The sequence below is a fragment of the Lipotes vexillifer genome, unplaced genomic scaffold, assembly GCF_000442215.2.
Source record: "Lipotes vexillifer unplaced genomic scaffold, Lipotes_vexillifer_v1.1 scaffold235, whole genome shotgun sequence".
Classification (NCBI taxonomy): Eukaryota; Metazoa; Chordata; class Mammalia; order Artiodactyla; family Lipotidae; genus Lipotes; species Lipotes vexillifer.
This window is the reverse complement of record NW_006791020.1, coordinates 475,714-498,642: the sequence shown is the minus strand read 5'-3', so window position 1 is coordinate 498,642 and position 22,929 is coordinate 475,714. Positions and strand designations below refer to the sequence as shown.

The following is a 22,929-nucleotide window of genomic DNA, read 5'->3' as shown; positions in this document are numbered from 1 at the left end:
CCGCAAAAAAAAAAAAAAAAAAAAAAAAAATCAAAGGAAGCAGTCCTGAAAGAATAAGAAAGGCCCAGTCAAGAGTTGTTTTGGGGCCAATACATTAATATCAACATTTTTAGCACCTATTTTGTGCTAGGCACCCTCACAATTATCTCAAAGTAATGTGCAACAGTTAAAGGTTCTTGTCTTTAACATGTACAATCACCCATTCTCTCAGTAAGAACAACTCTGGGCATTTTTTTGGGGTGAGTCATCCACACCTCATGTGCCCTCTGATTCAGTCAAATATACGCTGGATTATCTTGGAGGAATTAAGAATGCTTTTTATGGGTCACAAAACTTTGTTTCTATGAACTTCACCTCATTATTACTCTGAAAGAAAACGAGAAGGAAAAAGAACCATGCTGACAAATGGGTTTGTGTATGTATGTGCACATGCATGTATATGCGTATAAATGTGAAAGATGCTGACTGATTTTAATCTATATAATTTAAAGTGGCAATTCTAGAAAGAATATGGTAAGATTTATTTTTAATGCTAATAAAAGGAATGTAATTTATAATTTAAGAAGCTACTTAAGTACTTTCTTAAAGGTAGTATCAGAGAAAATAAACTTCTCAAATGGTCCTTGGCACTTACATAAAATCACATACATTTATTTGGTGCCTACTATGTACCAGGAACAGTTCCGCTTCTGTGGGAGACCCCAAGTTACTTTAAGACAAAATGCTTACATAAAGAAACAGTTATCTACCCCTACCCGCAACCCCTCCCCTGCACACACCTGAAAGTTAGACAAATGGGTGGGGACTCATTCTAGGCAAAGAAAAAGGTGTACTACTTGGGGAAGTAGGGATATTGGGTATAGGAAGTGTCATGGGGTAGCTCATCAGGGTTACAAAGAAGGTTCTTTTAGAAGGCTGGTAGAAGATGATGAAAGTTGAAAATGCAGATTAGAGGCAAACTGCGAAAGTTCCTCACTGACATGCTAGGAAGTCTAAATACCCTGGAAACAATGAAAAACCACACCTATGTATCCACACCTGTGTATATGTATGTTTGTATGCGAGAAAAATGTTGCTACTAAACAGATGGTCTCTAACAGATTTCATAAATATTTCAAAGTGTCTGTACCTATGGGGGAAAAAATTAGTAACACTATGTAGTAGAGCCAGCCCAAAATATTCCACTCCCTTCATATTTGAAGAACTTACATAGAAGTTCGATATAACAGAGGGGAGGGAAAACAACAGTTAGTATTACAAATAAACTTACTAAAGCCGATAATGAACCGAACAGGCAAATCTTACCATGGAGTGCATTCAAGTGTCTGAAAACTTTCCTTAGAAAAGATAAAGAAATTAAATTTGTACTGATGAAAAATAAACTGTAAGGAATTTTAGCTGAAAGTTATGGAGCATTCTGCTGAGTGCTGCAATTACGATAACTAATCTTAAAACCTTAAAACATTTGTAATGTAGCAAGTGCCTATATTATAGTTTATAACATCATAAGTTTTAACGTAGTTATGCAGAAGTGCTGACTGCAGTACAACAAGAGAACACATGTGAGTCGATAAAATTCAAGACTGGGTTTTGGCCAATGTACAAGATAAGTGATATCCCATATTTATCATATTTATCAGGGATTAACTGTTCCCAATAACTCCTTTTTATGTCATACACTATTGGCTGTCTGCATGGATTTTTTTTTTCTTTTGATGCTCAGATCAAAGATTAAAGAGAGAAAATTAAAAGATCATTTTTTAAATTTACAAGTTTATTTTTAAAACTCACCACTCACCACATAATCTATTCATACCTAATAAATTAAGACATAGATGTAAATTGAGAAAAATATTATTTAGAAACTACTGTCTATTTCTACAATCCAGGGTTTGAGTTTGAATCTGGACTTTTTCACCTGTTCACCTTGAGACCTTGGGCAAGTTACTTAACCTATCTAAGCCTCAGCTTTCTCATCTGTAAACAAGCCCAGTGATACACTTACTCCACAGGTATGAGGATTAAAGGAGGTATTGAAGAGAAAAAAGTTTACATAATTCCTGGCACATTTAAGTGTTCAATAGGCTGTCATTATTGCTACTATTGTGTTTTTTTTGTTGTTCTTCTTATTATTATTCCTTACAGGATAACTGAAATATATTAGGGCTAGATCTGGGACACAAAATGATAAAAACTAGTTTTGTATGATATACTGGTTTATTTATTTAAGCCATGTATCTGGGAATCATCTGACTCTTTAGAAAAATATTTACTAAATTAAAAAACACTTTGTTTTAGAACAGAAGAATTTCTATTTGGTCACAGAATTCAATACTTTATGTTTTGATCAATGAAATATTTTACATTGCTGTTCTTTATTCCTAATGGTAAAATAAGGTCCATATAATGTAAAATCAGAAATGATGCTCTAGTCTCTTCTCCTTAGGGCATCTTTTGCATCCATGCCTTCTTAAAGTAGATGAGAGTAGAACAGTTACAGTGGAAACATCCTACACTGGGTTTAAGAACTAAGATCAGTACATAAAGGTAACACAGAATATAAATAAACAAAATTACTCAAGAAAAACCCTTCAGAAGGCAACATACTGGAGTCATTTCTCAAAGAGTCCAAAATAGGAAGCTTTCCCCTCAGCACGGATGCAAAAAACCTATTTCTTTGTTTGAACAGCAGATGGGGCAGATGGCTTGTACTGAGGCCATGTTGTACAAAAAAAAATGAGAACCCTCAATATTGGAATGACATTCAGCATTGTAAGAAGTTATGTTACGGCAGGAACGTCGGATCTGAAACACTTCGGAGGGAGTCCCTGACACATTTACTAGACACATGGGCAATGTCAGGCATAAGGAACACACTGTTTTCCTCCTTTCACTGTTGCTTTTTTTAACCCCCTCAAGTGTAAGAGTGTGTGTGTATAGCTGGATTCTCTAAAGTTAAAGGTACACAGATGGGACTGCACATTCATGTGACCCTCCACTCAGACCTGTGCTCTTCCTCCTTGAACATCCAGGGGCTAAGGAAGGGTCCTTGCCAGATGGATGGCAGTGATCTTTGTTCTTAGTATCCTGAGCTGGGACTTTGGTAAAATTTCTGAATGCAATCTGTTCTTACTTTTTAACATTTAGTGTGCAAAAAAATATATTTCTAACTCTAATCTATAAAGATTCATTTAATTAGATTTAATATGTATTAAGATTAATGAAAATCACATCCCCTTTCTCCAGACTTCTACCATCAATCAGTGAAGAGAGACAGGAAAAAGCAGAAACTGGAAAGAAATGGGCTGCAGTGTGAGAGATTTCCATTGAAAGGCGTAGTTTTAGAGCAGGAAGTGATCCAAACTAAGTGACCTCCACCTTTCTGCTGGGAAGAAGAGTTCTGATGATGTAATTTCAAAGACAATGACCCAAATAAAAGTGTTTTTCAGTGGAAAATTTCTACCACTAATAGGTGGGTGTTGCTAGGCAACAAATATAGCAATGTTTAATCTCTACCCTTACTAGCAATTGGCGTGATGGAATAAAATAAGCCTTTTCAGCATTTCAACATAATAGTTGTATCTGGCAACTTTTTAGTCATCTTAAAGAATACTTCGTTTATGTAGAAAGAACTTTTGTTAACATGTATCTACCTCCATTTTTTAAAAACTGGGTTCTATAATCCATAGTGATTAACAGGAATACACTAAAATTAGCATAACTCAAATAGCAAAATGCATCCTTATAATAAATGCTATGAGTGACAAAAAACAGATATTGATCATCAAAATTTGAGTGTGCATGTGATTTATTAGTATCAATATTTAGAAAATGTATATTTAGGAATGTGAATTTCAAAGGGAAAATAAACTTCCTCAGAGATTAGTTAAGAAACAAGTATGCATCTATAATTTTATAATTTGAAAAGACATGTGAAATTAAGACCTCATTTAGTATCTCTGGTACCCTTCAATGCCTAAGCAAGTTCCAATTAAATTTAATATTCTTATGTTACTCTTTTTTTTGCAGTACGCGGGCCCCTCACTGTTGTGGCCTCTCCTGTTGCGTAGCACAGGCTCCGGACGCGCGAGCTCAGCAGCCATGGCTCACGGGCCCAGCCACTCTGCGGCATGTGGGATCTTCCCGGACTAGGGCATGAACCCGTGTCCCCTGCATCGGCAGGCAAACTCTCAACCACTGCACCACCAGGGAAGCCCTCTTATGTTACTCTTATGTTGATACTGTTTTAGTTGTACAATAGTATGCACAGAGATGACATATTTAAAGAAACCTAAGAGCATGAATATTTTCAGGTTAACTTCTTGGGATAAACAATATGGGAGTCTTGTTAATCACTAAGTTGTACACCTGAAACTTATATAACATTGTAAATCAACTATACCTCAGTAGAAAATAAAAAAGAATATGGATTCTGATAAAGAAGACTTGAGTTCGGTAAGCTACAAAGTAATCTAGATTATCATTGGTTGGATATGGGGGGGTCAAAAGATCTGGGTTCAAGCCTTGATTCTGTCCCTTGTTAGACACATGAAGTTGGCTAAGTCATTATACATCTCTGGGCCTTTTTCCCTTACAGCTCTAAAATATTCTGCTGTGCTATATGCTGATCCAGATCTGCCATTAGCTAGCTCGGTGGCTTTGACAAGTCACTTACTTACCATCTGAGTCACAGTTTACTCTCTCGAGAAGTGACTATGATTAATGACATGTGAAGCAAACCTTGAGTTGGCACTTATAATAAAATATGACTCAGACTGGTGTTCAGAGAGAAGAAACATGTTTTGTTCAGAGAGAGAAAGAGTACCAGCTAACATTTACAGGAAAAAAATTCCCTTATGCTCATTAGATATTTCTTAAGTGTTTAAAGGCACTGTGTTTCTGGGTCACTGATATACATCCCATCCTTTAAGAAGTTTGCATTTTAGGAGTTATAAGGTAAGTATCCAAATATCTATAATAGAAAACAAAATATAAGTTCAACTTGTAATAAAAGTACAAAGTACTATTAATATTCAGAGGAAGATGAATCAGAGTGGCATTAAGAATAGATCTTGGAAGGACAGACTGGATTTTAGCAAGCAGGAGTTTACAGATGATTCATTATTAAAAAGATGGATATTCTGGGCTGAAGAAATAGAACAGCAAAGTAGCCAGAGAAATGGAAGAGGATAAAAATATTGAGAGAAAGAGAGTATTAGGAAAATGGCTTAGAAAGAAGTTTAGAACACAGCAGTCTGGAAGGCCTTGAGTTCCTAGAGACTGGATGTCACTTTTAGGCACTAGGGAAACACTTTTCACATTTAAATTTAAAAAGAACAAAACAAAGCAAAACCCAGTGTAAAACAGTATTTTTGAAGATATATCTAATTGAAATATTTAGCATAATAAAGATAAGAATGCTGCAAGAAAAAAAATACTAAAACAGAGAGAACAATTATGAAGGATTTTAGTTACCCAAGGTATCATAAAGTGAAAAACAACTGGGTTAAAATGTCTATAATGGGAAAATGACAGAAAACGATGATTTAAAAAATGCTTAAAGAAACTCGCAAGACTTGGTAACATTTCTGTATACTGAGTGAGGGAGAAGTTAAAACAGACAAGCTTTGAGCTTGGGGTATTTGTAAAATTATTATTAACTGAATGTGTAAAGTCAGGAAGGAGTTTACAAGGAGAGGCGTGAGAGGATGTGGGAGAGGAAAGCGGCCTAATTTTTCTGTTTGCTGATCACTTCCAGCATCAACCTCATTATGAAGTTTAAAACTAAAACAGTTTTTAAATCTGAGGTTTATCATCAAAAAGTCTTCCCTCAAACATTTATAGGAAAGAGTCTGCTAACCAAAAGTCTACAGATAGATCTGTATGTGCTACACATCGCTTTTCTCAGCTTCTAACCTCCTTTCCTAGCATTTCACAGTTTACCAAAATCCAACGAGTGTCCAAGTCTCACTTGTCAAGGCCTCTGCTAGACCCAAGATTATTCTCAAGAAGGGTTTATAGTCACCACTGACTACAAAGAACAGATACACCTATGCTGATACTCCACAATTTAGTTACTAAGAACATTTCAGTGGGATGTTTTAGTGCATGTTACTAGTGCATTGAACACTTTCACACTGGAAGGTTGGTGAGATGTCAAGAAGGCTTGACAAAAAAAACAGAAAAGATGTCATTGGCAGGGAAAGGTATGGTTCTGTGAGGATTCCAGGGTAGTACACGGAGAAGCTGAGATGAACACACTGCCCTCAGAGAACTTACCTGGGCGAACTTGTGAATCTGCTCTACCACCGCGGCAAACAGAGCATGGACACTTTCATCAATCAGACTCTGCATGTAGTGCACTGCCTCTTCATCAGACAGGTCTAGACGAAATTTATCCTGAACCTACAAGGTCACAGTCTATTAGCTTTTGAATAAAGAAAAACACACATTTCGAAAAGACAAGAACAAACAGTTATAGATATTATTACAATGAACTATTCTATGCCAAAGAAATGATTCATAACCTGTAAGGAGTTCTGAATACTATTCTCTTGAATGTGGAACTTTACTTTTTGCTATATGCTCTTTATATCACCCTATCTTTGTTGGTTGTAAATATTTCTGCAGAAAAAAATTAACAAAGTGAATAGAAAATATAATTCTGTTAGACCCTGCAAATTTAAAAACAGACAAAAATTGTTCTTTTAACTCAAAGGTGTGCTTTAGTATTTGCATTTCAAAGCTAGAATTATAAGATTTAAATTGTGACATAATAATTATTAACAATCTCCTTCACTTTATGAAATGGATATAGCAAGGTAAGCTTATATTACTATTCTCCCTCACATTCTCTGCCTACACAAGAACAGGAACTATGTCAATTGCTGGCAAAATAAACTAAACTAGATCTTCTAAAATGTCCCCTTTCCTATAGGAGTTCCCTGTACTTCTGCAAAGAACAACTTCAACTGGCCTATAATTTCCAAAGACAGAGGACTTTTTCATTATTTCATATTAAAACATATAGTTGATTCTCAATAGCAATAAGTACTAGAAAACTTAGTAGAGATATATATCAGAATAGTTCCCTAAAACACAAAAGCCAATGTTACTGAATAACTACTTTGTGCTAAACACTGTGCAAAGTACTTTATATGCAGTATTTCACTCAACTCTCAGATGGCTCTGAGGTAGATATCTCCATCTATAAGATGCAGAAACTGAGACACAGAATTTATGAAGCCAATCCAGGGACCTTTAACTGATGATAAGTGGCTTGCACTTCCAGACAATTGCATGCTACTGCACTAACCATTGTACTAACTCCTTTCTCCTCTTATAAATAACCCAGATATATTTCTGAAAAGGCAGGCTAGGAGAAAATGGGATTTCCAAGTGGATAAAAAGTGGTCCACATTTAGTATTTCCTTTTAAGTATAGAGTTTAACTACTATAAAACCAGGAAGAAGAAAGGGCAGACAGTATGACAACCCATGGCCCTGCTCAGTGCTCTTTTCTCTTCACTGCACTGGAAGTATACCAGCTGATCCGACAGCCCTCAGCCTCAGGATAGAGGAGGTAAAAGAGAGGTTAATATAATAAGTGAAGGACAATTTGGTGGAGGGAGACCTAAAAGTATACCTTCAATCAACTCTCTCTCCCATTTGTGGGTCCCAGTTAAAGAGTTTATTAATCCATTATATTCCTTGATTTCTACTTAGAGAGGTCATATCTGACAATTTTGGAACTATTTTTTAAGAACGTCAAAAAACTGTAGGGCAGGAGAATCAAAATAAAACTTTAACCCAATTTATCAAAACTTGCATACTTACATAAGTACTTAAATTACAAACAGAAGATATGTGTTTAGCATATAAAGAAAATGTTATTTGCCAAATATGAAGACATTCTCTTTTATAACAAAGAAGGTTAACAACATATAAATGGTTGATCTGTTTTCATATATACTGACTTATGTTAGGCTACTTGTTATTGTCCCCTAAGTCACCTCTGTGACTTTCACCTTTCCAGAATTTCTCCCCTGACTTCCTGGCTATCCCTACCAGCTCCAAACCCTCTCCTTTCACACCTCATTAGTAAGGCTGCACTCAAAACAATCTGGAGAGTGCCTTTAAGCAAAAGGATACAAACTTGTAAATCTCAGCCTCTGCACTGTCTTTCAAAGGTAGATAAGATACCCTTTGTTTAAAATATCGTGAGAATTTCCAAAACGTGATGCAGAGACACAAAGTGAGCAAATGTTGTTGGAAAAATGGCACCAACAGACTTGCTCAACACAGAGTTGCTACAACCTTCAAAATCTGTAAGAAACAAAATTATCTGTGAAGCACCATAAAATGAGTAGACAGTTTAAAAAGAAGTAAAAAGAAATTGATATATATGTACTAAAATATGTTAAGAAAAAAGGAAAATATTGTTGAACTTTGTTATGATTAAATAATTTGAATAATCTGTACTTCTCTGAAGACTTCAGCCTCAAATGTGCTACTCTGTTTCTTTAGCTGGCTTTCACTCATGAGATCAATGCAAAAATTTTCTAGGTAGTAAGACTTCAAAGTAATGCCAGCAAGTGTTATTTCACAAAGTATTAAAACCTATTTCTACTTCTTAAAAAAGCCAACCAATATGAAACATAAATTTTAGTCTATTGCAGCATCACTTTCCAATATTATTATGACTTTAAAGTCAAGTTTATGTTGCAATTGGTTACTTAACATTCTTGATAAAACAGTAGCAAGCAAATAAATCTTTATGGAATACCCTTTGGGGTAAAAATAAGGTAAAATACTTTTTGTTCAAGGTTCACTTAATTGAAACTAGAATAAACAGCTAGGGAGTAAACAGTGTAAAGAAAAATGACTAAGGTACATGCTTTTCCCCATAAATTAATTGCTTCATGTGTTAAAGGATGATGCCATAAAGAGAGCTGGTAACAAATTAAACAATAAAATCATGATTCTCTAAAAGAGAAGCAAAAGTTGAAACAAAAGATCTAATAAGAACAATAACTATATAACAACTGGCAGAAGAAACTGGAAGACTCCGTTTGACAAATACTGCTAGAACTTTCATAAATGACTTCTGAACACAAGTGAAGTCAGGCAAGAGTGAACATATGACAGAGATAGATGGGTTTAAAATAAACAGCAAAAACAGATCCTGAAAGCAGCAAAGCAAAAAAAAAAAAAAAAAAAAAAAAAAAAAAGGCAACAACATTTGAAATCTGGTGCAGTCATCAACTTTAGCTAAGAAAACGTTCATCAACCATGTTTCTTGATGGATGAGCTTAAATTGACAAAAAATAACCCAGGCCAAAACCTAGTGTGATAAGTAGTCCATTGCCTAGTTTGGGGGTGGGGGGTGCTGAAACAGTGCTTCCTGGATAATAATAAATGAAATCTTAATAAGAACATAATTTCCTTAAACGGTTAAGCAATAAAATATTTACATTAAAATCCCTCTCATTGCTTGCCAATGACTCATAAAATTAGGTAAAAGAGATTAGCTTCATTCATGTTTGCAATGATGTAAATATTTTTGTATCCCTCAAATCCATGTTGAAACACTAACGCCCAATGTGATAGTATTAGGAGGTGGACCCTTTGGGAGGTGTTTAGGTCATGAGGGTGGAACCCTCATGAACGGGATTAGTGCTCTTATAAAAGAGATCCCACAGAGCTTCCTAGTGCCTTCCACCCTATGAAGATACAACAAGTTTTCGACCCAAAAAGGGCCTTAACTTGACCATTCTGGCACCCTGATCTAGAACTTCTAGCCTCCAGAAGCATGAGAAATAAATTTCTGTTGTTTACAAGCCACGTAGTCTCTTGTATTTTGTTATATATAGCAGCCCAAATGGACCAAGACGATGTTTAAACCACAGAGGTACCTTTCTAATAATGCTCAGAGTCAATTACATCAAAACTTAGGGATTCTGGTGCCAATTATTAATTTCAACCACCAGGGCAATTCCATCTATGAGACTGTTATAATTTTAGTAATTTTATACTTCTGTAAGTTAAAAAACTACACTAACTTTGAAGTTCAGTATTAATAACCACACTGATATTTAAGATCATTTTATGTTACCTTTGGATAAATAAAGTATACTACATACAACCCTCTCAATGAATCAGAGAGTCAGAAATTAATTTGAATAAAAATCTTCAAATCTGTTACCCTTCCTCCCATCTCCTGCTGCAACTCAGGGTAAGATAGTTCTGAATAACTGCTCATCTACGTGATGGCTTTCCTTCATTCTTCTCTTTGCAGGTTAAGTTAAGGCAGGTCTCTATTCTCCTGACACAGTAAGAAACCCCTGTAAGCAAGGGTATGAATGGGAAGGATAGAGAATGGCTGTTTGCTTCTGCTTCTACATACTATTACAATATTTTGTTTCTGATCCTTAGCAGGCCTAGTCTGGGAGTACCAGGAATCAGGTATCCCAGTAGGAATATTAAAGAGAAGCTAAACTTTCAGGACAAAGAGCAAGGGCTGTGATAGTAAGCTTCCTCTCTTGGTGTAGTGACCTATTCATGTGACTGTGGGTACAAACAGGCAAGGGGATAAAACTTGTTGCAGAGGACTTGAGAGGCTGTCATATTCTGGAATGTGAAATAAAAATATACACAAGGTCTCTTTCTTAATTCATGTTACTTAAGAGTCTAGGGGTCGGGACAAGGGGAAATGGGTTGTTAAAACCCTGATATATTTTACATATGAAAAGTAGACTATGGTATCTGAGGATTTATAAAAATTACCTTTTTCACAGTCTTATCTGGTTCAAGAGCAATATCTGGAATGTTTGCATCCACCATCAAGGAAAACAAATTCAAAATAAGATTAGAATACCTAAAGGAGAGTGGGAAAGAAAAACAAATAGCAATGCATTAGAATTTTGCCATTGTTTCTCATATTAAGAGCATTCCTAGAAGTAGTGCTTTATAATGATTACTATTACTCCTATGGAAAATAGAATGTGAGCTTATTCACCAGCTGTCTCAATGAAAAGCAAGCCTTGAAAACATAACTTATTCTAAGGTCTTGATATAATGCCATTTCTAGGTCCCCCACTAGGGAACACACTTTTGGAGTAACCATTTAATAATGACAGTTTTTCACTCTTTAGTAAGTATATTCTTTTTAGAGGAGATCTAAGGGGAATCTGCTTTATACCATTAATTAGCATTACTAAGCAATGAAGATCTGTTTTTGCTCAATGCTGACAAGAATCTGCTACCTTAAGACTACCTCAGTATGTCATGGGTAAATGAGTCAAAGGGAAATAGTGTGAGTTCAGTAATCATTCATAAATATCCTCTAAGGATAGTATATATAGGATTAGTATCCCACCATCTTCGAAAATATAATGACTGGCCTGGATATAAGCAACCCTAAACGGAGGAGAAAATAGCTTGTACTCTTCTACACTAAAAATGTGCAAGATATCTAAATAACTTCACCTTTGGAGTATGCTGGCCCCTGTAGGAACTAAAGGTTTATCCTCATCAATCATCAAACTTTTCATCCTCATCCAAACAAGAAGAAAGAATGTTACTATTCCAAATCTCATTTCCAGGAGTGCAGCCATGTGGGGAAAGGTATCATTAAGTGTACACTGGGTGCAACCCACCTCCTGCTCCAGAACACTCTCCCCTTGGACAGTTATGCCCTGAACGGCCCTGCAGCACTGTAGTGATAAAAGGAGGTCCAGGTTTGACTTTGGGGATGGATGTAAGTGTAGAAAGCTTTGGTTTTAGGCAATGAAGGTTTCTAGCTGGTCTTGGTAGAAGTGTCAACACAAGTGCCTTGCATTGTCTTCTCTAGCGGATGGAAGTCAGGACTTTAGGTTATGCAGAACCTTTATTCCAGCCATCTACTTATCCATAATATAAAAAAGTACATAAAAACTAATACTTGAACTGTAATGATAATAGAACTTGTAGACAAAAATGACTATCCATATGAACCTCAAATTACCTATTTCATCATTTTTGAATTTTATATTACCCATGAAAATCAGGCACTATAATGAAAAAAATTCTACCTTGATATAATCTTCTAATCAAATTAGGCCCTAACTCAATTATACTCTTTTAAAAAAAGTATGATAATAGCTAAACAGCTTGAACTTATAGTTTTAAAAGTTACTGATTTCCTTGTGGGAATTGATAAAAAGCATGTCACAGCTTATTCCATTTCTACCCACATAATAACTTAATTCATTCAACCAACACATATTTATTGAGTACTCACCCTAAACACTGTTCTAGGCACTATGGGTATAGTGGTGAACTGAACAAACAAGGTCTCTACATACTCATGAAGCTTACATTCTGGAGGAGGGTGGGGACTCACACAATAAACTGACAAAGAAGATAATTTCATGAGTGCTTGACTGACAAAAGATTTTTAAAAATAAAGAAAAAACAGCAAAATGGGTCAAAGACTGATGGGGTGGGGAGAAAAGTCATCTTAGGGAGGTATGATGTTATTCTAACTGTACTGAAATAAGTGAGTTTAAAGAGTAGAGTGACATACTCAGATATGCATTTTGTAAAAGCCCACACTGGCTATCTTGTGGGGAATAAGAATGGAGGAAGGGAAACTATTTTACAGATGTCCAGGTGGAAAATAAATAATATGGACATTATCAGGCTATATTTTGGAGATGGACTGGATATCACTTGCTTCAAGATGGCTTCAATGAAGTGGAGTACAGAGGACCTGAATGTCACCAAGGATTTAGCCTACATGGGGAACTATGGTTATTTATCAAAATTAAAAAAAAAAAAAAAGAATGAAAGAAGAACAGGATTTGGGGCAGGGAATCAAGAGTTCCATTTTAGACACATATTGAGTTCGAGATCCCTACTACATTCTTAGTAGAGATGTCAAATAGGCAGTTAGACATATTTCAGAGGAGATAATAGGGCTGGTGGTAATAGTTTGGAATCATCAGCATTTGGATCCTATTTAAAGTCACAAGTCTAGATGTAAATGCTTAAGGAGAGAGTTTAGGGGAAAAAGATCCAGAACTCTTTATACTGATATGGAACTTGTAGATAGTTTAATATATAGAGGTCAGGAAGAAGAGGGAAGGTATCAGCAAAGAAGCAGGAGTGACCAGTAAGGCAAAAAGAAAATAGAGGAGTAGGTTACACCAAATAAAAGAAATGTTTTTAGGAACAAAGACGTGGTCAACTGTGTCAAAGCTTCTAGGAAGCCAAAAGTGGCCACTGGATTTGGTATAGGTAATTGTTTATTTTGATAAAATTAGTTTCAATAACAGAGTAGGACTGGAAGACTTATTGGAGAAGCCTGAAGGAAGAAAGGAGGCTAGTAAGTGAAAAGTGGGGGATCAAGATTTTGGAGCGGTAAATTTACTACTGATGAGAGGGAGTGGCCAAGGTTGGCTTTACATGAGGAGGACACAGCCCTGAGAGGGGTCCGGTCATGGCTGGACCATTTATGCAGATGTTGAAGTCACAGCAGCAGGCCTGAAGAAGAAGACAAAATTTTCAATGAATGAAAATGACAGGGAAATAGGCAGTTGATGGTCAGCAGTAGGTAATTCATCTGATTTCACAGTGTGTGTCTATGCTTTCCTTCTTTAAGAAGGCAAGGGAAGAAATGGTTCGGAAGTGGCATTAGGGAGCAAAAAGGGCACCAGGCCATTCTCTAAGCTCTGTGGTATGTAGGAAATGGAAATAGAGAAAAGGATCCACTGAGAAGGCTTGTAAGGACTGGTGTCAGTAGGATACAACCAACTGCTACATATTATCTTACGAAAAAATAATATTCTTTCAATGAACCCTTAATTATTCATACTCTGCTTTGTTGACTATATAGGGTTTGTCCCAACCTTGCCATAGGGGAATCTCAGGAATCTACCACAAGGTAACACAGGGAGAGGAATACAAGGTTCAGTTTTGAAAGGGATATTTCAAAGTATATCCCATACCTGGCTGCCCATTAAATTCACTTGGGAAGCTTCTTTGAAAATACCAATGCCTGGGCCAAATCCCAGACCAATTAAATCTGATGGGGCTCAGAACTGTTTTGGTCCCCCCCTAGCCCACAAAGAACCCCAGGTGATTCTAACGGTCAGCCAGGATCTATGTTAAAATGTCTGCCTTGGGCTTCCCTGGTGGCGCAGTGGTTGAGAGCCCGCCTGCCAATGCAGGGGACGCGGGTTCATCCCCCAGTCCGGGAAGATCCCACATGCCGCAGAGCGGCTGGGCCCGTGAGCCATGGCCGCTGAGCCTGCGCGTCTGGAGCCTGTGCTCCGCAACGGGAGAGGCCACAACAGTGAGAGGCCTGAGTACTGGGGAAAAAAACAAAACAAAACAAAAAAAATGTCTGCCTTTATGGAAGCATGTGTATTCCTTTCGTAAAAGGAAAATATTAATGTTTTCTCCATTATCTGCTGGTATACATATAACCACCCATGCTTCTATTATTATGGCAAAGGGAAACAATGTAAATAAATATAAAATGGAATATTCTATAAGAAGCTTAAACATCCAATTACTTTGTGGATAATCTGTCACTACCTTAACTGTATTAATCTTTTACATCTGTTGCCATTAACCTGCATTTTCCACTTAAGACTGAACCAGTTACACAACACAGAAATTATATATTAGTCATTCAAATGCTATCCAGAAAAACAGAAAGGTTACCAGAAATCTTTAAAGTCATTATCAAAAAAAAATATAAGGTTAAGTTTAAAAAATGACAGAGTGGGCAAAGTGGGCAAAACCAAGTCTAGACAAAGATGTAAGGATGGATGTGATATAAATTAGATTTTTAAAAAGGAGTAGGTTAAGTACAGAGTTCAAGGTAAATGTACTCTTTCTCATACCCATGTTTATGCCAACCACCATGCTACTCACTGGGTATACAAAGATGGTCTAAATTTTTCAGTAAAAACCTTCAATACTAAGAATAAAAAGCATAACTACAACAAGTAAGGTTCTTAACAGCATTTCAGACGTCTTGTTTCCCCTACAATCTATCTATTTTGCATGCAACAAATATCAGAGTAGAATCCTATAAAAATATTTATTTAACAAGTGTACTACTTCTAGAAGGGAAAACAATGAGATTAATGATGAAAAGTAGTGTGATCAATAGATTCACTGCTGTTTGGTGACTAGGCAAACACCCTCTAAGACAATGTAAGAACTTTGCTTGATACAGCAAAATGCATTCCAAATTTCAATATTTTTACTGAAAAGTTTAGGCCCTCTTTGTATCATCAGTGTCTAGCATGGTGTTTGGCATAAACATGGATTAAGAGAAGTTATGTTTTCCTTGAACACTTAATATTTAAAATGTTTTAGCATTACTAAAGAGTTGCCATAAGAGTATTCAAAAAATAAATTTTCTAATTTATTATTGGTATAACAATGTATTTTGTTATATGAAAATCACACCATAAAGTGTGTTCCGGCATCTGTACAAGTAACATTCATAACTTAATTCAAAAGGGACTGCTCTCTTTGTGGTCCACAGTTTATTCAATGATTTCTTGTTGATCAGCAATCAACAAAAACCATGAAAAGAACACAGTTGGTCACACCTAAAAACTCTAATAATAAGCGTGTCAAATATCCTTACCTCCAAAAAAGTTTTGGCTATCTCGTTAATTCTTATGTCCTAAGAGAAATTTTTACTAACTGAACCATATTCTAAAATACAACATTAGAAAATAAATGTTTATCAAAATATTAGGGTCTAGCTAATCTTAACAGTGAAATTTTTGAAAATAAAAAAGTAAAACAATTTTCATGAAGACTTAACATAAAGTGAGGTAGATTAATCTCTTTATGATTTTTCTTAGTAGTGAGGAAAGTTAACTTTTGGCTCTGTACTAATAATCTGCCTATTTTCTCATTTTGCTGAATTGCTACTAATCCATTATCAATGACAGTTTATAAGACACATTGTTTTCTTTCTGCTTTCAATATATTAGATAGGGCACCTTTGACATTTCTCTAGTTATCATTGCATATCATCTTGCCTGCCTCCTCACTGAGATCACCATAGTTTCATCTAGCTTTCTGTAGGCTCCGACTGTTTTAAATTAAAAATCCTAGGTAGTAAAGTGGAACTTTCATCTCTGAAAGTGCTTCTGCATCACCAGGCACCCATCTTCTCATTATTCCTTTAGCATTTCTGGAGAGTAAAACTGAGCCACTCTACCACTCAGGATAATAATGCAGCTGTTTGTAAAATGTACGTTAAAGTTTGTGACCTGCGGTCGAGACTGAGTTAACAGTGAAGGCCTATTGAGCCACTGCAAAGATGAAACCTTATTAATATAAGACAGCCATTCACCTGGGACCAGCAGTATCAGTATCACCAGGGAACATGACTTCACTCCAGATGTGATGCAGAACTGTTCGTACAAATACTGAAGGTTCTTATTCAACATACATATACTGTCTATAAACTGAGGTTACAAAGACAGAAAAGACAGGGCCCACATGCATAGGCAACTCACTTCTACTGGTTACATATTCACCTGGAAGAGCATACAGGTGTCTCCTGAGCTGGGATTTTTCTGGTGGACTAAGAATATTCATTTTGCATAGTTAAGTTGAAAATGGAGTTAGAATAAAATGATCCATCATTTTTGACTAACCATCAGAGCCATGTCCTGAATTTAACAAACATGACTTTTAATTTATCTTTTTCCTGATGATACATCATGCCCAGTCCTAACTAAATTTGGATGAAGGAAGCAGAGATATAGTGGCCTTAGAGAAAAAGGGATAGAGAAAAAAATCAACATTTTTTTTTAAGCAGAATGACTGATGAGGTGCTGAAGAGAGACAAAATCATATGTAACGTTTATTCTTCAACTGTTTCAGAATGCTCCAAACTAAGGTTGATAAAGGTGCTAAAAAATAAAAATTATTTGACTAATCACTCCAAGTGAGCTAAATGCTTCATTCTTGTGTAATGCTAGCTTCCCACTTGGTGGGATTTAGCAGTCAAATAATTAGTGAGAAAGTAAGAAACTGTCTTTTTCCTTTGATATCAGACTGTTTATCAAAATAGATATCAAATGTACATTAAAAAATACTGCTGCCTGTATCATTCTAAAAAGAGTGATGCTAAAGAATGTACACATTTGAACGAATATTTTTCTTGCTCTGTGAAATGAATTTACCAAAATTCTCTACGTCAAGCAAATCAACTTACCTTCGAAGGTGGAGAAAAGCTGTGTAACACTGTTTTCGGAACTCTTGGTACTGTTCGCTCTGTGTGCCCCCCATTCCTTCCACCATTTCTTTATTCAGCTTCATAGGAGGAGGAAGAGGCTTTGGATCCCGACCCAAAATATATCCAAAGTCTATGTGGAAGAGTTTGCCTGGATGTTGATAAAAAACTCATTCGTTTCCAGAATTTTACATTAAGGAACTGGGAAATGGATATGTCATACAATTGGTAAAGCAGTGTCTCTTCATAAAGACTATTAGTTCATGATGAAGTCTATTAAATTGTTTGATCCTGTATGCACAGGCTAGGGAGTGGCCTTCAGAGCATATTTTATTTCCCTTCAGCTCACATTCATTCTGATGAAACTATACTTAAAATCATCCCACAATAATATTTTAAAATTTAAATCCTACTTTTAAATCTCCAGAACCAAAGATGGCTAAAGGCTGGACAACTTTTAAAGGTATTAGTAGAAATTAGTATCTTGTAGCAAATTTCTTATGCTAAAGGAATATTACTTCTTTAAGTATTCCTGAGATGAATCCTTCCTTTAACTTCTCACTATTCTCCCCACCTTCAAAAACATCCCCCAAATTTCAAATTATATTGTTAGCTTCATTTGAATCATTTCCAACTAATTTGTGTTACTCATTAGCTGCAGACTAGGAAACCAAGCACAGTATCCACCTCTGCCAAGGGCTGAATACAGCTATAGTGCCCAAGAAGACAAACCCTTGAGCAGTCATCTAAACTCGTAGGTCACATATGTAAGAATGTGACTGATCACTTTAGAGAATGATTCACCACTGAAATCATAAAGCATCTTTTGATTTACAAGTAGGTATAAAGTAGGCATACATTATAACACTAAAAGTAACACCCTGGATTCTACAATGTAAGTACCACCAAGGCAAGGACTTATGCATTTTGTATATTGCTGTTTCCCCAGCCTCAGAATACTTTCTAGCACATACTAAGCACTTATTGTTGAATGAAGAAATGGACTCCCTCTTGCAAGAACACCAGAATCACAACTAGCTACTGGACAATCATAAACAAGAAGACACTGGAACAAACCAAAAAAGATACCCCATATCCAAAGACAAAGGAGAAGCCACAGTGAGACGGTAGGAGGGGTGTAATCACAGTAAAATCAAATCCCATAACTGGTGGGTGGGTGACTCACAGACTGGAGAATACTTATACCACAGAAGTCCACCCACTGGAGTGAAGGTTCGGAGCCTCATGTCAGGCTTCCCAACCTCGTGGTCCGGCAATGGGAGGAGGAATTCTTAGAGAATCAGACTTTGAAGTCTAGTGGGATTTGACTGCAGGACTTCGACAGGACTGGGGGAAACAGAGACTCCACTTTTGGAGGGCACACACAAAGTAGTGTGTGCATCAGGACCCAGGGGAAGGAGCAGTGACCCTGGGGAGACTGAACCAGACCTACCTGCTAGTGTTGGAGGGTCTCCTGCAGAGGTGGGGGTGGCTGTGGCTCACCATGGGGCAAGGACACTGGCAGCAGAAGTTTTTGGAAGTACTCCTTGGCATGAGCCCTCCCAGAGTCTGCCATTAGCACCACAAAAGAGCCCAGGTAGGCTCCAGTGTTGGGTCGCCTTAGGCCAAACAACCAACAGGGAGGGAACCCAGGCCCACCCATCAGCAGAAAAGTGGATTAAAGTTTTACTGAGCTCTGCCCACCAGAATAACAGTCAGCTCTACCCACCACCAGTTCCTCCCATCAACCATCTTAGATAGCCTCAGCCATCAGAGGGCAGACAGCAGAAGCAAGAACTACAATCCTGCAGCCTGTGGAACAAAAACCACATTCACAGTAAGACAGACAAGATGAAAAGGCAGAGGGCTATGTACCAGATGAAGGAACAAGATAAAGCCCAAGAAAAACAACTAAATGAAATGGAGATAGGCAACCTTCCAGAAAAAGAATTCAGAATAATGACAGTGAAGATGATCCAGGACCTTGGAAAAAGGATGGAGGCAAAGATCGAGAAGATGCAAGAAATGTTTAACAAAGACCTAGAAGAATTAAAGAACAAACAGAGATGAACAATACAATAACTAAAATGAAAACTACACTAGAAGGAATCAATAGAATAACTGAGGCAGAAGAACAGATAAGTGACTTGGAAGACAGAATGGGAGAATTCACTGTTGTGGAACAGAAAAAAGAAAAAAGAATGAAAAGAAATGAAAACAGCTTAAGAGACCTCTGGGACAACATTAAACACAACAATATTCACATTATAAGGGTCCCAGAAGGAGAAAAGAGAGAGAAAGGACCAGAAAAAATATTTATAGAGATTATAGTCGAAAACTTCCCTAACATGGGAAAGGAAATGGCCACCCAAGTTCAGGAAGCGCAGAGAGTCCCATACAGGATAACCCCAAGGAGAAACACACTGAGACATATAGTAATCACACTGGCAAAAATTAAAGACAAAGAAAAATTACTGAAAGCAGCAAGGGAAAAATGACAAATAACATACAAGGGAACTCCCATAAGGTTAACAGCTGATTTCTCAGCAGAAACTCTACAAGCCAGAAGGGAGTGGCATGGTATACGTTAATGAAAGGGAAGAATCTACAACCAAGATTACTCTACCAGCAAGGATCTCATTCAGATTCCATGGAGAAATCAAAAGCTTTACAGACAAGCAAAAGCTAAGAGAATTCAGCACCACCAAACCAGCTCTACAACAAATGCTAAAGGAACTTCTCTAAGCGGGAAACACAAGAGAAGAAAAGGACCTACAAAACAAGCCCAAAACAATTAAGAAAATGGTAATAGGAACATACATATCAATAATTACGTTAAATGTGAAAGGATTAAATGCTCCAACAAAAAGACAGAGGCTTGCTGAATGGATACAAAACAAGACCCATCTATACGCTGTCTACAAGAGACCCACTTCAGATCTAGGGACACATACAGACTGAAAGTGAGGGGATGGAAAAAGATATTCCATGCAAACGGAAATCAAAAGAAAGCTGGAGTAGCACTACTCATATCAGATAAAATAGACTTTAAAATAAAGAACGTTACAAGAGACAAGGAAGGACACTACATAATGATCAAGGGATCAATCCAAGAAGAAGACATAATAATTACAAATATATATGCACCCAACATAGGAGCATCTCATACATAAGGCAACTGCTAACAGCTATAAAAGAGGAAATCGACAGTAGCACAATAATAGTAGGGGAATTTAACACCTCACTTACACCAATGGACAGATCATCCAAAACGAAAATAAATAAGGAAACAGAAACTTGAAATGACACAGTACACCAGATAGATTTAATTGACATTTATAGGATATTCCATCCAAAAACAGCACATTACACTTTCTTCTCAAGTGCGCACAGAACATTCTCCAGGATAGATCACATCTTGGGTCACAAATCAAGTCTTGGAAATGTAAGAAATTGAAATTACATTTACAAGCATCATTTCTGACCACAACGCTATGAGATTAGAAATGAATTACAGGGAAAAAACGTAAAAAAAACAAATACATGGAGGCTAAACAGTACATGACTAAATAACCAAGAGATCATTGAAGAAATCAAAGAATCAAAAAATACCTGGAGGGCTTCCCTGGTGGCACGGTGGTTGAGAGTCCGCCTGCTGGTGCAGGGGATGCGGGTTCGTGCCCCAGTCTGGGAAGATCCCACATGCCGTGGAGCAGCTGGTCCCATGGGCCATGGCCGCTGGGCCTGCGCATCCGGAGCCTGTGCTCCGCAGTGGGAGAGGCCATGGCAGTGAGAGGCCCATGTGCCGCAAAAAAAAAAAACACCTGGAAACACAAGACAATGAAAACACAACGATCCAAAACCTATGGGATGCAGCAAAAGCAGTTCTAAGAGGGAAGTTAATAGCTACACAAGCCTATCTCAAGAAACAAGAAAAATCTCAAATAAACAATCTAACCTTACACCTAAAGGAACCGGAGAAAGAAGAACAAACAAAACCCAAAGTTAGTAGAAGGAAAGAAATCATAAAGATCAGAGCAGAAATAAATGAAATAGAAACAAAGAAAACAACAGCAAAGATCAATAAAACTAAAAGCTGGTTCTTTGAGAAGGTAAACAAAATTGATAAACCATTAGCCAGACTCATCAAGAAAAAGAGGGAGAGGACTCAAATTAATAAAATTAGAAACGAAAAAGGAGAAGTTACAACAGACACTGCAGAAATAAAAGCATCGTAACAGACTACTACAAGCAACTGTATGCCAATAAAATGGACAACCTGGAAGAAATGGACAAATTCTTAGAAAGGTATAACCTTTCAAGACCGAACCAGGAAGAAACAGAAAATATGAACAGACCAATCACAAGTAATGAAATTGAAACTGTGATACAAAATCTTCCAACAAACAAAAGCCCAGGACCAGATGGCTTCACAGGTGAATTCTATCAAACATTTAGAGAAGAGCTACTAATAAAATTGCAGAGGAAGAACACTCCCAAACTCATTCTGTGAGGCCACCATCACCGTGATACCAAAACCAGATAAAGATACTACAAAAAAAAAAATTACAGGCCAATATCACTGATGAATATAGATGCAAAAATCCTCAACAAAACACTAGCACACAGAATCCAACAACACATTAAAAGGATCATACACCATGATCAAGAGGGATTTATCCCAGGGATGCAAGGATTCTTCAATATACACAAATCAATCAATGTGATACACCATATTAACAAATTGAAGAATAAAAACCATATGATCATCTGAAAAGATGCAGAAAAACCTTTGACAAAATTCAACACCCATTTATGATAAAAACTCTCCAGAAAGTAGGCTTAGAGGGAAACTACCTCAACATACTAAAGGCCATATATGACAAACCCACAGCAAACATCATTTTCAATGGTGAAAAAGTGAAACCATTTACTCTAAGATCAGGAACAAGACAAGGATGTCCACTCTCACAACTATTATGCAACATAGTTTTGGAAGTACTAGCCATGACAATCAGAGAAAAAAAAGAAATACCAATTGGAAAAGAAGACGTAAAACTGTCACTGTTTGCAGATGACATGATACTATACATAGAGAATCCTAAAGATGCCACAAGAAAACTATAGCTAATCAATGAATTTGGTAAAGTTGCAGGATACAAGATTAATACACAGAAATCTCTTGCATTCCTATACACTAATGATGAAAAATCTGAAAGAGAAATTAAGGAAACTCTCCCATTTACCACTGCAACAAAGAGAATAAAATACCTAGGGATAAACCTACCTAGGGAGACAGAAGACCTGTATGCAGGAAACTATAAGACACTGATGAAAGAAATTAGAGATGATAAAACAGATGGAGAGATATACCACATTCTTGGATTGGAAGAATCAATATTGTGAAAATGACTACACTACCGAAAGCAGTCTACAGATTCAGTGCAATCCCTATCAAATTCCCAATGGCAGTTTTTACAGAACTAGAACAAAAAAATCTTAAAATATGTATGGAGACACAAAAGCCGCTGAATAGCCAAAGCAGTCTTGAGGGAAAAAAACGGAGCTGGCGGAATCAGACTCCCTGACTTCAGACTATAGTACAAAGCCGCAGTAATCAAGACAATATGGTAGTGGCACAAAAACAGAAACACAGATCAATGGAACAAGATA

At 36.8% G+C, this 22,929-nt stretch overlaps 1 protein-coding gene across 2 annotated transcripts in view; it reads right to left on the bottom strand.

Annotated features, from left to right (window-relative positions):
• Positions 1-22,929, bottom strand: part of PIK3C3 (phosphatidylinositol 3-kinase catalytic subunit type 3) — a 161,886-nt gene that overhangs the window by 1,463 nt on the left and 137,494 nt on the right. For both annotated transcript variants that reach the window (XM_007464169.1, XM_007464170.1), the window contains 3 exons: positions 17,239-17,407; positions 10,785-10,875; positions 6,280-6,405 (listed from right to left, as the gene is read on the bottom strand). In XM_007464169.1, the coding sequence (XP_007464231.1) occupies positions 6,280-6,405; positions 10,785-10,875; positions 17,239-17,407 (386 nt within the window). The remainder of the gene's footprint in view (positions 1-6,279; positions 6,406-10,784; positions 10,876-17,238; positions 17,408-22,929) is intronic.